The following is a 15471-nucleotide window of genomic DNA, read 5'->3' on the forward strand; positions in this document are numbered from 1 at the left end:
CATCGCATCATGCATTTATCATTTCTTTGTGGTGAGAACATTCAAAAGCCTCTCTATCATGTAATGGATGAAAGTTAACTGTTAACCATAGCTTACTGTGCAATAGAACTCCAAAATTTATGCTTCCTATCTAATTGTAATTTTGTACCCATTGGTCAACCTCTGTTTTCCCTTCCCCTCTCTGGTAACCACTGTTCTACTCTATGCCTGTATGATATCAACTTTTTTTTTTTAGATTTCACTTATGAGTAAGATCATATGGTATTTCTCTTTCTGTGCCTGGCTTACTTCACTTAACATAACGTCCTCCAGGTCCATTCATGTAGCCACAAGCTACAAGATTTCATCATTTTTATAGCTGAATAGTATTCCATTGTATATATTTACCACATTTTTTTAATCCATTCATCTGTTATTGGCCACTTAGGTTGATTCCATATCTTGGGTGTTGTAAATTGTGCTTTAGTAAACATGGGAGAGCAGATATCTCTTCAACATACTGACTTCAGTTCCTTTGAGTAAATACTCAGTAGTGGGATTGCTGGATCAAATGGTAGTTCTATTTTTAATTTTCTGAGGAACCTCCATACTGTTTTCCCTAATGTCTATACTAGTTTACACTCCCACCAGCAGTGTGTTCCCTTTTCTCCTCATCCTCACCAACACTTGTTCTCTTTTGTCTTTTTGATAATAGCTATTCTAACTGGAGTGAGGTGGTATCTCATTGTTTTGATTTGCATTTCCCTGATAATTGGTGATGTTGAGGATTTTTTCATATGCCTGTTGGCTATTTGTATGTCTTCTTTTGAGGAATGTCTGGTAAGATCATTTGTCCATTTTAAAATCGGGTTTTTTGCTGTTGAGTTGTTTGCATTTCTTATGTATTCTGGATATTAATCCCTTGTCAGATCCACAGTTTGCATATATTTTCTCCCATCCTGTAGGCTGTCTGTTCATTCTATTGATTGTTTCCTTTGCTATGCAGAAGATTTTTATTTTGATATAATCTTATTTGTCTATTTTTGCTTTGTTGCCTGCACTTTTGAGGTCTTATTCATAAAATCATTGCCCTGACCAGTGTCCTAAGAAACTTCCTTTATGTTTTCTTCTAGTAGTTTCATAGTTTCAGGTATTAAACTTAGGTCTCTGATCCATTTTGAGTTGATTTTTGGGTATAGTGAGAGAGAGGGGTCAACTTTCAATCTTCTGCATATGTATATCCATTTTTCTCAGCACCATTTATGGAAGAGACCATCTTTTCCCCAATATGTGTTCTTAGCACCTTTGTCAAAAATCAGTTGGCTATAAGTGTGTGAATTTATTATTTATTTATTTTTAGGTGTGTGAATTTATTCCTAGGCTCTCTATTCTTTCCATTGATCTATGTTTTTGTGCCAGTACCATGCAATTTTGGTTACTATAGCTTCATAGTGTAATTCAAAGTCAGATAGTGTGATGGCCTCCAGCTTTGTTCCTTTTTGCTCAGGATTGCTTTCACTATTTGGGGTGTTTTTTGGTTCCATATGAATTTTATGATTGTTTTTTCTGTTTCTGTGAAGAATGTCATTGGCATTTTGATAGAGATTGCATTAAATATGTAGTCCACTTTGGGCTGAATAGCCATTTTAACAATATTAATTCTTCCAATCTGTGAACATGGGGTATCTTCCCATTTATTTGTGTCCTCTTTGATTTCTTTCTTCAAAGTTTTATAGTCTTCAGTGTAGAGGTCTTTCACCTCCTTGGTTAAGTTTATTCTTAGGTATCATTTTTTCTGCAGTTATTGTAAAAGGAATTGTTTTCGTGATTTCTTTTTCAGATAGTTCACTATTAGCATATTGAAATGCTACTGACTTTTGTATGTTGATTTTGTAACCTGTAGCTTTACTAAATTCATTTATTCTAATTTTTTTTTGGTGGAATCTTTAGTGTTTTCTTTTTATAAAATTATATCATCTGCAAATAGGGACAGTTTCACTTTCTCCTTTCCAATTTGGATGCCTTTTATTTTTCTCTTCTATAAATTGTCTGGCTATGACTTCCAGTACTATGTTGAATTTAAGTGGCAAGAGTGAGCATCCTTGTCTTGTTCCTGATCTGAGAGGAAAGTTTTCAGCTTTTCCCCATTCAGTATGATGTTAACTTTGAGTTTGTCGTATGTAACCTTTAATGTGTTGTGGTACATACCTTCTATACCTAGTTTGTTTTTTATTGTGAAAGAATGTTAAATTTTGTCATGTGCTTTTTCTGCATCAGTTGAAATGATCATATGGTTTTTGTCTGTCTTTCTGTTAATGTGGTGTGTCACATTTACTGATTTGCTTATGTTAAATCATCCTTGCATCCCTGGATAAATTCCACTTGATCACAGTGAATGATCTTATTAATGAGCTGGTGGATTTGATGTGCTAATATCACATTTGAGATATTTTTACACCTATGTTCATGAGAGATATTGTCCTGTAATTTTCTTTTCTGTTGTTGTTGTATCCTTGTCTGGTTTTGGACTCAGAGCAATGATGGACTCATAAAATGAGTTGGAAAGCAATGCCATCCTCCTCAATTTTCTGGAATACTCTCAGGAGAATTGTTATTAGTTCTTCTTTAAATATTTGGTAGAATTCAGTAGTGAGCCATCAGGTCCTGGGCTTTTCATTGATGGAAGACTTTGTATTATTGATTCAATTTTCTTGCTCATTATTTGTCTGGTCAGATTTTCTATTTCTTCATAATTTAATCTTGATAGGTTGTATGTGTCCAGGAATTCATCCATTTCTTCTGTGTTATCAAATGTGTTTGTGAATAGTTATTCGTAATAATCTCTTATGATCCTTTGTATTTCTGTGGTATCAGTTGTAATGTCTCCTTTTTCTTTTTTGATTATATTTATTTGAGTCTTTTCTATTTTTTTCTTGATTATAGTCTAGCTCTAAAGGTTTATCGGTTTTGTTTATCTTTTCAAAAAACCAGCTCTTCATTTTGCCAATCTTTTCAATTGTTTTTTTAGTTTCTATCTCATTTATTTCTGCTCTGAACTTTATTATTTCTTTCCTTCTGCCAATTTGGGGTTTAGTGGGTTGTTGATTTTCTAGTTTCTTAAGATGTATTGTTAGATTCTTTACTACATCTTTTTGATGAAGGCATGTATTGCTATAAACTTTCTGTTCAGAACTGCTTTTGCCATATCCCATAGGTTTTGGTATGATGTTTCTATTCTTGTTTGCCTCAAGGAATTTTTAATTTCCCTTTTAATTTCTTTTTCTTTTTTTTTTTTTTTTTGTCTTTTTCATAACCGGCACTCAGCCAGTGAGTGCACCGGCCATTCCTATATAGGATCCGAACCCGCGGTGGGAGCGTCACTGCGCTCCCAGCGCCACACTCTCCCGAGTGTGCCACGGGCTTGGCCCCTTCCCTTTTAATTTCTTCATTGACCTATGTTTAGGAGCATGTTGTTCAATTTCCATGTATTCATAAAGTTTCTGAAGTTTTTCTGGTTGTTAATTTCTACTTTTATACCATTGTGGTTCGAAAAGATACTTGATATGATCTCTATCTTTTAAGATTTGTGTGGACTTGTTTTGTGGGCTAACATATGATCTATTCTGGAAAATGTTCTGTGTGCAGTTGAAAAGAATGTGTATACTGCAGCTGTTGGATGGAACATTCTGTAAATGTCAGTAAGGTCCATTTGGTCTGTGCTGCAATTTAAGTCAGATGTTTCTTTGTTTATTGTCAGTCTATATGATCTGTCCTTTGTTGAAAGCAGGGTGTTGAAGTCCCCTAGTATAGTTGAAGTCTATCTCTCCCTTTAGGTCAAATAATATTTGCTTCATATATCTGGGTGCTCCACTGTTGGGTACATATATATTTACAATTGTTATATCCTCTTGTTGAATTAATCCCCCTTTTTTTTCTTTACAGTTTTTGATTTAAAGTCTATTTTACCTGATATAAGTATGGCTACTCCCGCTCACTTTTAGTTTTCATTTGCCTAGAATATCTTTTTCTAGACCTTCACTTTTAGTGAAGGTTTGTCTTTAATAGTTAGGTGAGTCTCTGGTAGGGAGTATATTAATAGTTGGGTCTGGTTTTTTAAAATCTATTCAGCCACTCTATATCTTTTAATTGGAGAATTTAATCCATTTACATTCAAGGTTATTATTGATATGTGAGAACTTATTCCTCCCATTTCTTTAATTGTTTTCTGGTTGTTTTGTAAGATCCTTAGTTCCTTTCTTTTTCTTTTGTTATTTACCTCTCGATAAGTGGTTTTCTGTGGTGCTAATAAGCTTTGTTTTCTTTTTCCTTCTCATTTGTGTATCTGTTGTAATTTCTTCTTTGTGGTTACCTTGGGGCTAACATAAAAAGTCTATTTTAAGCTAATATCAACTTAACTTTTGTCACGTGAAAAATACTCCGGCTTCCTCCCACACATAATTTATGGGTTTTGCCTTGATTTGTTTGTATCTACTATATGTTCCTTAACCACTAATTGTAGCTGTTGTTACATAGCACCACTGGGGTATTCTGTGTTTGAATGATGAATTTACCTGTACTGGTGAGTTTTGTACTTTTTTTAGTTTTCGTGGTACTAATTATTGCCTTTTCCGTTTCAGTTTTAGCACTCCCCTAAGCATTTCTTGTAAGGCTGGTCTGGTGGTGATAAATTCCCTTAGCTTTTGTTTGTCTGGGAAGGTCTTTATTTCCCCCTCATTTCTTAAGAATAGTTTTGCTGGATAAAGTGTTCTCAGTTGACAGTTTTTTTCTTTCAACACCTTAAATGTATTATCCCATTCTCTTCTGGTTGAAAGCTTTCTTTTGAGAAATCTTCTGATAATCTAATGGGAATTCCCTTAAATGTGACTTGACACTTTACTCTTGCAGATTATAGAATTCTTTGTTTTTGACTTTTGTAGTTTTGATTATGATGTGCCTTGTAGAGGATCTTTTTGAGTTGAGTTTAATTGGGGAACTTGAAGCTTCCTGAATCTTAATGTTCATATCTCTCATCTCTAGAAGTTTTTAGCTATTATTTCATTAAATAGGGTTTCTGTGCCTTTCTCCATCTCTTCTCCCCCTGGGACACCTATTATTCAAACATTTGCTTAACGGTGTCCCATAGCTCTCATAGGCCTTCTTCATTCTTTTTTATTCTTATTTCTTTTTTTCTCTGACTAGGTTATTTCAAAAGATCTGTCTTCAAGTTCAGAAATTCTCTCTTCTGGTTGATCTAGTCCATTGTTGAAGCTCTAAATTGTATTTTTTCATTTCATTCATTGAATTCTTCAGCTCTAAGATTTCTGTTTGGTTCTTTATTATATCTGTCTCTGTGTAAAATTTCTCATTCAGATCATGAATTGTTTTCCTGATATCATTGAATTGTTTGTCTGTGTTTTCTTGTATCTCATTGAGTTTCCTTAAGATCATTATTTGAAATTCCTTTACAGGCATTTCATGCTTGTTCTTTTCTTTTGTGTCTGTTCCTGGAGACTTGTGGTCCTTTGGAAGCATCATGTTTCCTTGGTTTTTCACGTTTCTTATGTCCCTACATTGATATCTGTGCATCTAATGGAGTAGTTGCTTTTCTCAGTTTATGGAGTAGATTATGTAGAAATGAGTTTTTTCTTTAGGTGGGTCCTAGGGTGTCTGCTGGACATGTTGCATTGGCTTTGGTTTTGAGTAGACTCAGTAGTGTAGTCTCCATGTAGTTTCTTCAGTTTTAATCCTCTTCAGTGATTTCTGCAAATGCCTCAGTGGCTTAGACAGTGCGACTTTGTGCCAGTACTGACACTGTTTTGCTGAAGGCAAAGACTCTGGGCTAGTTGTTGGGCCAGGTGTGTGTGGGCACAGAGGGCCAATAGGCTATTTGGTAGTCTCTCTGAGGTGCAGAGTCACTGCCCAACCAGCAGTCAGGCCAGGCATGGGCACTTAGCTCTGAGGTTGTCTCTCCTCAGAGGGGAGCAGGGGGTGCTCCCTGAGCTGGAAGCAAGTGAGCCTGGGCATGGGGTGGGGGGTCACATGGCTCTGTGAAGACCCATTAGGGGAGGTGTAGCCTCTGCCTGACCAGGAGTTGGCATATGTAGATGTAGCAAGGCCAGGTGTTTTTATGGAGGCCCACTGGGGAAGACAAAGCCATCACCGTATCTGCTCTCAAGCAGGGAACAGGCATGCACAGGTGCAGCAAGACACAGCAGTTCTGCAGAGACCTGCTGGAGAAAGCAGAGCCACTGCCATATCAGCTCTCATGCCTGGAGTAGGCATGCACCAGTGCAACAGGGTAGGGCAGCTCTGTGGATGTCTGCCAAAGGGGGGTGGAGCTGTTGCTCATTTAGCTGTTAAGCCTGGAGCGGGTGTGCATGGCAGCTTTGTGGAGGGCCACCAGATCAGCAGTTGAGCCTGGAGCAAGCCAGCAGGAGTGCAGCAGGATTGTGCAGCTCTAGAGGCCTGCGAGGGGGAGGTGGAGCCACTGCCTACTTTGCTGTTGAGCAGGAAGCAGAAGTGCACCAGAGCAGCAGGGCCTGGAAACTCTGTGAAGGGCTGCCAGAACAGCTGTTGAGCTTGCAAGCCTGCATAGGTGCAGCTGGGCCCAGTGCCTCTGTGGAGACCTGCTGGAGGAGGCAGAGTCACCACCTGATCCACTGTCAGGCAGGGAGCAGGTGTGCACCATTGCAGCAGGGTCTGGCAGCTCTGTAGGAGACTGTTAAGCCTGAAGCAATTCTGCAAGTGTTCACCAGAGCCCAGCAGCTCCATGGTAGCCTACACAGAAGAGGCTCAGCCACTGCCTGAGGGAGCAGGTGTGCACAGAGAGCACTGTGTGCAGCAACATCCAGTAGCCCTATGGAGGACCGCCAAGGGAAGGCTGAGCATCTACCAAACTGGATGTCAGGCTGGCCTGCACCTGTGGACTCAGTGGGCATTTCAGGGCGGGTATATGTGAATGTGCTGAACTGCTGCTGATTAGTGGCTTCCCCACTGGGAAGGTCTGCCTGTTCTCCTGGGGTGTGGGGGTGTTGCCTGGGTTCAGATGCTGGGGTCTTGGTTGTTCTGTCTGGCCTCCTAGGTTCCATACAGCTGTGATCATGGTCCTGTAGGCACCTGTGTGAACATAGTAGAATGAAGGTGGGGCCTTAAAGATAGAGAAGGTCAGTTTCCACTGGCCCTCAGGGCAAGATGCATTCTTGCAGTGGATTAGGTTTCAAGATAGGTCTGTGCCATAACCGCTTAGGTCAGGAAGGTGGGAATTGCTCTGTCTGGGCTGTTACTATGAGGCCATGCAACTGTACAAACTCCCAGCTCATCTCCAAACTGGATTTGGGGTCTATGAGGACTGGGGGACTCTCTTTTGGCAAGAATTGCTGGTGTTTGTGGCAGCAGGGGAAACAACCAGGTTTTTCCAGCTTACCTTTTCTCCATAAGGAGAAATCTTCCCTGACTTCCAGCCAGTCACTGCTGGGAGGCAGTGTAGCAGAGGCAGGATGCTTTGCTCTGCTGTCTGGTGTTATCCTGGTCTTCTGTACCCCACAGGGATTTTGTCTGTCCCTTGGTGCTCTACAAAGTACTTCTTCAGTCATTCCAGTCAAAATATAGTTGTTTGTTGTTTTGGTCTCTTTTTGCATGGAGGAAAGGGGACACCAGACAACTCTAGTAGGCCATCTTACCCCTCCCTCTCCTTAGTCTCCTAATTCTAAAGTTTATCTGAAAGAATAAATATGTGAAAACAACTAGGAAACGTTTTACAAGAAAAATAGAAGATAACATCTTATATGCAAGTTTATTATAAAGCTGTAATAATGATAATGAGAAATAATAAAGAATGTAATAAGGTATACATGCAGGGCACTTTAATGAGTATTTTACATTAATTTTTCATTTCATCTAACAGTCCTGTAAGATAGGCACTACTGTTGTTATTTCCTTTCTACAGATAAGAAATTAAAATTCAGAGAAGTAACTTACCCAAGGTCACAGAGCTAGCAAGTAAGGGATACAGGACCTTGGCACATGGACCAAACCTAGGTCTGTCTTATTTTAATTTTGTAATTTGGAAATGTTAAATGGAGTGTAGCACAGTAGGCAGAGATTCCAGAACTACACTTATTTTTTATATGTATGCTTATTACGTTCACTTAGAAAAAAGGTCTAGGAAAAAAATACAAAAGTAATAATAATATATTTTGAGTGGTGGAATTCTTGTGATTTTCAATCTTAATATTTGAATTTTTTAAAGTTACCTGAATTTGGGCAGGGAGGGGGATGGTGGTAACCTATTACTTTTATAATCAAGCTGTTTATTTTGAAAAGAATGTATTCACTATGACTGTCACTGCAGGGAGATCTTAACATTTCAATTTCTACTTCTGATGTATGTTTAAATGATATAATATATCACATTTTTATGGTAAGACTTGACCCTGAATTTCTTCAGACTACCAACTAAGGGGTGCTAACAAACTTTGAGAAATTATGACGAAGGTAATACTACTGATGAATAATATATTTGACAGTTTTCTGATATTATGATAAACAAAGAGCTTTTTCCACTTGAATTATTTTAAGACTGTCTTAATGAGTTTCATGTTTTAAGTACACAGTCCCACAATAGTATTCCCTAAATGAGAAATGCTAACATCAGGTGAGCATCTGGTTATTCTATGCTGCTTTTTTAAGTCTTTCACTTAATTTGAGTCTTCCTATGTTCTTTTCCAGATAACAGTAAGCATGAATTACGTTATCGGAACCCATGGATGGCTGCCTTATGACAGAAACATTTCTAATTACTTTACGTTCTTCAAGGATCAAACAGTGACAAATCCAAAGTAAGCAATGAACATGTAAAGCAAAACAGCTGCAGCAAATACCTTATTGCCAGGAAAAACAGCTAGATTAATTGATTCATGTTATTTTGAAAGAAATATTTTGAGATCCAGATTTTCTCTTCCTTTCTCCCTCCCCTCCCTTCCTCCCTGCCTTCCCTGCCCACTTCTTCCCTCCCTATTCCCTTCCCTCCCTTTCCTCCTGCCCCCACTTCCCTCCCCTCCCCTCTTTTTATGTCCTAACATGATATTGGTTTAAAGACAAAGCTGAATTTCTGTAATATCAGCTGTGGAAACAAAAATTACATTTGGAATAGTAGACTTAATTGTGTTTTATTCTACCTTATTTTTTAATAAATAACCCCTATGTGTTTTATATAACAAGAATTTAGTATTTAGCTTAGTTTTTTTTTTAGTCTCCAAAGTTACATTCTAATTTAACACGATCTTTTTCTTTCTCTAGTTGTCTTAGCTATATGTTTGTTTATATTTTTTTCTACTTAAATCACATTCAGTGTTTTTTGAGGATCAAATTGCACATATATTTTAAAACTATTTAAAATGATATTATTATTGTATCTTTCTTGTCTTCCTCAACTAGAATAAAACTCCATGAAATCAGGTGTAATGTGGTTTTTTTCTAGTTATTCCACATAGGTCTTAGTACTGTTGCACTTTGCATAAAGCGTATTCTCAGCAAATTAAAATTGAATAATAAAGTTCTGGAGCTGAAGTGTCAGAATTAGCCTTCACTTACTGTACACACACTAAATTGCAATCACGTGTATCTTTCTACAGAATCTAGATTGGCTAAGCTCACAGGTATTTCAATTGAAAGCAGATAAAATCCATGTTTGCTTTGGTTGGAATGGAAAACAATCAACATGAGTATTGTTAGAGATGTGTTTATCTGCCTGATTTATCTCCTATTCATCACGTTATGTAGAAGACACCTGGTTTTAGTTTATTTCTCATTTTTTTGGTCCTGACATATCCTGTCTTGTCTTTATACTTTGAGACTACCATTTACAGAATTGCCAATATTTTATTAAATTGGCTTTGAAAGTCAAGATTTAAACCCATTTTACACTGTCACAGGTCTAACTTCTTTATGTTTAATCCTTAACACTATTTGTTGTATATATTTTTATTTTACAAAAAATATGAATAAAGTAAGATTAATGTATTTTTTGAAAGTCTTCATCATTTACTAGTGGAAATTTTAAATAGAACATTTGGGACTTATTTTTCTTTTTTTTTTTAAAGAAATTTTAGGAAAGAGTTGATATTGGCCTAAGTGATCTTTTAAGGAAAAGTCTAATATTTGTGTTTACAGAACCCAACGTAGTATGAATGGTCCTTTTGCTCCAGGGCTGGAGGTCACTTCTAAGCTGTTTGTAGTATCACATGATGCAAAGTTACTCTTCAGTGCTGGACACTGGGATAATAGCATTCAAGTGATGTCACTTACAAAAGACAAAATTATCTCACACAATATCAGACATATGGGTAAGTATTAACTTTAAAAAAAAAAAAAAAGAAAATTTCTGTTTTTTCTAAAACCATAAAAGTAGGACTTGCTTCTTGTAAAGAGCATTAAATTTTACTTTTGAAGCTGAGTGACCTTTTTGATAGTGCAATATTGTAAATATTATATGCTTTCTATAGGATTGTCATGTATTTTGGGTATACTAAAGCACCATATAAATTAAATACATAACACCAAGGTCCAGGGTTTGATCCCTGTACTGAGCAGCCACACACAAAAAAAAGAAAAAATTAAATATAGCTTCATAGTGTCTGGAAGATGTTAGGCTAAGTCTTTTAAAAAAAATATTGTGTGTTAAAAATTAGAATATTAAGACAAAAAATCTGTCGTCATTAAATAAGACATCAACTAGCTAATTACTATGTTAACAGTAAAACATGAGAAAGATAAAATTGTTGCATCTAGTTTAACCTGATCCTTCTTAGTATAAGAATAAAGCATTGAATAGGTTTTCTCTAATAAAGCCGGTAGGGAAGGGAAATGGAGTCTGCCGCTAGCTACTTCTGTACCAGTGACTCCTAAGATGTCACTTATCTCGGCTGTTTATAGTTCAGGAAAAGTATATTGTATATTGTGAATTTACAGTATAATATGTACTGTTTTTTCTTAAGGACACACATATTCTATAGGATTGTAATTCCCAAAGGGAGTAGAAGATGAATGGGGATGAGAGAGCAGAGAAGCCTATCAGAATTAATCAGGGATCCATTTCAAGCTGTCGTCTCCTCCCAAGACTCTGATAGATATTCCCTATGTCCCGCTCTACTCCTCACACTCAAAGAAGGGTGTTCTCAAATAAAGCTCTCCTAAGTGATTTTGATACTGCTGCTTTCCTGTGTCACTCTTTCCCAATGCTTTTCCAACGCCATTCCTACATTCCTCCCTGTTAGAATAACTGATTTAGTAATAGTTGAAACATTGACTAAAATTACTCTTAAAGTTCTGCTCCGGCAAAACCAAGCCAATTTCATTTATTTAATTCCTTTTTCTTACAGATATTGTGACTTGCTTAGCTACAGATTACTGTGGAATACATTTGATTTCTGGTTCAAGAGATACAACATGCATGATATGGCAAATAACACAACAGGTAGTCACACTTTAAATGTTCTTGGTTTAGATCAGAGATTCACCCTGAGAATACTATTGACATGTACTAATAGGATAATGAATTTTTCTCTGGCAGTGAGTGACTTGTTTGAGCTCCTTTACATTCTTTTACCCATATTCTGTCCTATCCTAATCACCACGATTTTCCTAGGTTTATTGTCTGATTCATTAACTTATCCCCTATTACTTTCCAAAAATTCCTCCATATTAACCTCTCTCCTAGGAAAACAGTAATTATTTTTTATTGTCTTGATAGCATATTAATATTCCTACTTACCTTTCTGGTGGAACTACTAGGAACTATGGATTTATGATTTTCATTGACTATTGCACTCATAATATTAGTTCAGTAAGTATGTTTTCTCTTTATGGCTTCAGGGTTTTCTGCCTTGTTTAACAGACTGTCTCCCACCCCGTATTTATAAAAATATTATCTAGAATTTTTCTTGTTTTATGTTTCTACATTTTATAAAACTTCGTTTACTTCTGAGTAGAAAGCCATTTATGCCAGAATAAATTATTAAGTAAACAACCTTTATCTACTAGAATGGATCTTTCTCTAGGCTTCCCATTCTTCTACACTTATCTATTTTTATGACAATACCAAAATGTCTTTATTTTGGTAGTTTAATATTTGGTAAGGCGGGTTGCGCTCTCTCTCTCTCTCTCTCTTTCTCTCTCTCACACACACACAAACACACACACACTGTGTTTCCTTTACTAAAAATGTTCTCAGCTAGTTTTATATGGGCATTTATTCTTCCATATAAACTTTAATAATATTTTAACCATATCCTAAAAAAAAAAAACAACTCTATTTTAGTCTTATTGAAATTGTATTTAATTTATATATTAATTTGGTATGGACTGACATTTTTATAATTATTCTTATCCAGGAATAGGACATGTCTTCCCATTTTTGTTTTGGGTCTTTTTTATGTCCTTTGATAAAATTTCTTTATAACTTTTTTCCAGTTAGGTCCTGTACCTTACTATGTTTACTTTTAATTATCATATTTTATTTCTATTTTGATGGATTTTTTTAAAATCATGTTCATTTCTAATTGATTATTGCTAGTATAAAGAAAAGCTGTACAGTGATTTGAGTGATTTCTGTACAGTTATCTTGTATTGAAGCACTGCACCAAGTCCTCTTATCCAGCTCTCATAGTTATTAGTATTTCTTGGATTTTCTGAAAATAAGGTGGATATACAATCATGTGATCTGAAAATAAGTGATTATCTTTTTCATTATACTAATTATTTCATTTTCCTATCCAATTATTAGCTAATGCAGTAAGGTAAGAAAATTATAATGAGCATCCCTGCCTTATGTCTGATTTTGATGAAAGTGCATTCACTTTTTTGCCATTTAGTATAGTGTTTGCTGCTTGGTTTCACTAGTCATGTTTTCTACATTTAAGAAGTTACCATCTTTTTTTTTTTCTTTTGATAACTTTTTTTTTTAATGAAATTTCAAACTTATAGAAAAGTTGCAAAAATAGTATATTTTGTACCATTTGTCTTAGCATTCTTTCCCAGTGTCTTTCTCCTTCAGCATCTTTTTTTTATTCTGAGCCATAAAAGTTGGCAACATCATGTTCCCTTACCCCTAATCACTTCAGTGTGTGTTTTCTAAGAATACCTTCCCCTCCCCCCTCTAATAACTATTGATTTGTTCTCTCCATCTGGTAGATTAACTGTTCCTCTTGTTGGTTTGTTGCCTAGATGATTTGTCCAGTACTGAGACAGGTGTGATCAAGTCCTCCCCTCTTATCATAAATCAGATGATGCTTCTCTTATTCTGGAGTGTGCTTTGTGGAGAAAGAAGACCTCTTCGTCTTCTTTTTTTTTTTTTTTTTTTTTGGTCTCAGCTGGTGCCTGTCCTTGTGTCAGTGCAGTTGAGAGTCTGGCATGCCATCTGCACGGTGGCTGTGACTGCTGCTGTAGAGACTAGCCGCTTTTGCAGCAGCCATGGCAATTGTGGTGACTGTGGTGGGCTACCCACCTGGAAATGGTGTTTTTGGTGTGCTCTTTATGTGGTTGCAGCTGGGTTCAGCTTCTCCTGGCTCCATACCTCAGGACCCTGGTGGGGCCCTGGGTTGGTGGTGGCAGCTTGCCTCATTGCGTCTGGGTTCGGCTTTCCCCGGCTCCATGCCTCATTCTAAGATGTTGTTGTGGAGCAGTTGTGGGGGAGGTGGGAAGGGGAAGGGAAATAGGGTGTACAAAGGAGGAAGAAGTGGGGGCATGATTGAGGCCCATAGCACCCCCCTCATTCCGGCAGGGGAGACCAGGGGGCTTCCAATGGTGGCTCAGTCATTGCTGGGCTGGATGTAGATGTCAGGGGGATGTGGATGAAGCCCTCAGCCGCCTACCACCCCACCTCAGAAGCCCAGGGCACTTTCTGTGTTGGTTTGGTGGTTGTCACTGGGCTGGTTGTGGCTCTCAGGGGTGTGTGGCTGAGGCCCTCAGCCCTCCCCCCTCTCTGGCTTGGGACCCCAGGGGGCTTCTGGTCCTTCTAGGTTTTATATGTGTTCTTTGGTGGTGTTAGACCTTTACTAGTTGATATCAAACTTTGATCTGTGGTTTGATCTGGGTGTTTTGTTTTTTCTTTCAGTTCTGTGTTGGATTATTTGCTGTTCCCACCACTTAAACTCTGCACTGGAACTAATTTGTTGTCCTTTGCTTACTTCTAAAGTGGAGGAACTTCCTGTGGGAACCAGCACTTGAAATCCATAGTTGAGCTAAACTAAATTGCTTCATTACTGCTGATTCCCTGGGGAAGTCTTTTTGTGCAGCTCAGGTTTTAATTGTTGACCTCATATGTACTACTAGGTCTTGTGAGGTCCATTACAAGTGGATTGTCTGGAAACTCTGGTCTGGGCCTGAGTCTTTTCAGCAAACTGCACCCCTACAGTTCTTTATTCCTGATCAGTCTCCACTGGGTGTCATGTGCTGATTGGAGGGCAGATCAGCTGTCCATGCTGGGCCCCAGTGTTCCTCTGGTGGGCTTATCTCCCCCACCATCTGTACTCCAAACAGTTCCTATGGGATGGACCATGCGCTGGTACCTTGCCAAGGTTCACCAGCCTCTGAGAGGCTCCTTTTTTCTGTTGCCTGTGGCTCCTTTCTCCTATGTGGGTCCACAGGAACCTTGTTAGTGGTGTTGCTGGCCTGAGGGCCACCAAGGCCCTCTTCTCCCCTGCCACCTCCAAGCAGCTTCATATGAAGGGCACAGCTGCAGTTTTTGCCAGCCCTTGCTCCGTGTGCTCACCAGCTCCAGACTTGAAGCAGCTGGAGCATGAAATAAAGCAATCCTTTCTCTTGTTGTGGCTTCTCCTGCCTTCATGAACTCTATCACTTTCTCCTCCTTTTCTCCTGAGCTATAGCAGCTGCAGCTGGGCTGTCATTGCTTTTTAATAGGGAGGGATTACTCTGGGAACTGTCTATTCCACCATCTTGACCAGAAGCCAAGAATTACCTGATTTTTAAAATATGTCAGACTGACACTTGTAGGGGAAGATATGTGTCCCATGTAGTGGAGTGTCATGCACACTATACAGATAAAATGTTTTGGCAGGGTTGTCTAGGATAATCATGAATAAACAAACACCGTGGCAACTATTCAAACATTTTATATTATATGAAGTAATATACAAAGAATGCTAAAGACACAAAGAGAGACTCTTCCTTCTTCTGAAAGAAAACTAAGATTTTTGAGATAAAATTGTGTTATTAGAAGAACATAGTAAGAATTGCTGTTCAATAAAATAGAAACTCAAAGATGAAATGATAAGATAGTATAATAAAAAGAAAAGAGAAGTTGCAAAAGAATTAAACGGATTGACACCAATACCATTACCAATATAAATAAACCCAAAGCAGAAACAGCAAGAAACAGATTTGATGTGGTGGCAAACCAAATTAATGTCATGGAAGAAAAATTTAAGGTAATCAAAGTGAATACAAATGAAAAAGATAAAAAGATTAAAGCCATTA

The 15471-nt window shown here is 37.7% G+C and overlaps 1 protein-coding gene across 8 annotated transcripts in view; it reads left to right on the plus strand.

Annotated features, from left to right (window-relative positions):
* NBEAL1 (neurobeachin like 1) overlaps positions 1-15471 on the plus strand; it is a 204626-nt gene that overhangs the window by 180709 nt on the left and 8446 nt on the right. For 7 of the 8 annotated variants that reach the window (XM_063093907.1, XM_063093951.1, XM_063093959.1 and 4 more), the window contains 3 exons: positions 8707-8816; positions 10150-10322; positions 11358-11452. In XM_063093907.1, coding sequence (XP_062949977.1) covers positions 8707-8816; positions 10150-10322; positions 11358-11452 — 378 coding nt within the window. The remainder of the gene's footprint in view (positions 1-8706; positions 8817-10149; positions 10323-11357; positions 11453-15471) is intronic. The other variant, XM_063093967.1, reaches the window with a different exon arrangement.

The sequence above is a fragment of the Cynocephalus volans genome, chromosome 1 (assembly GCF_027409185.1).
Source record: "Cynocephalus volans isolate mCynVol1 chromosome 1, mCynVol1.pri, whole genome shotgun sequence".
Lineage (NCBI taxonomy): Eukaryota > Metazoa > Chordata > Mammalia > Dermoptera > Cynocephalidae > Cynocephalus > Cynocephalus volans.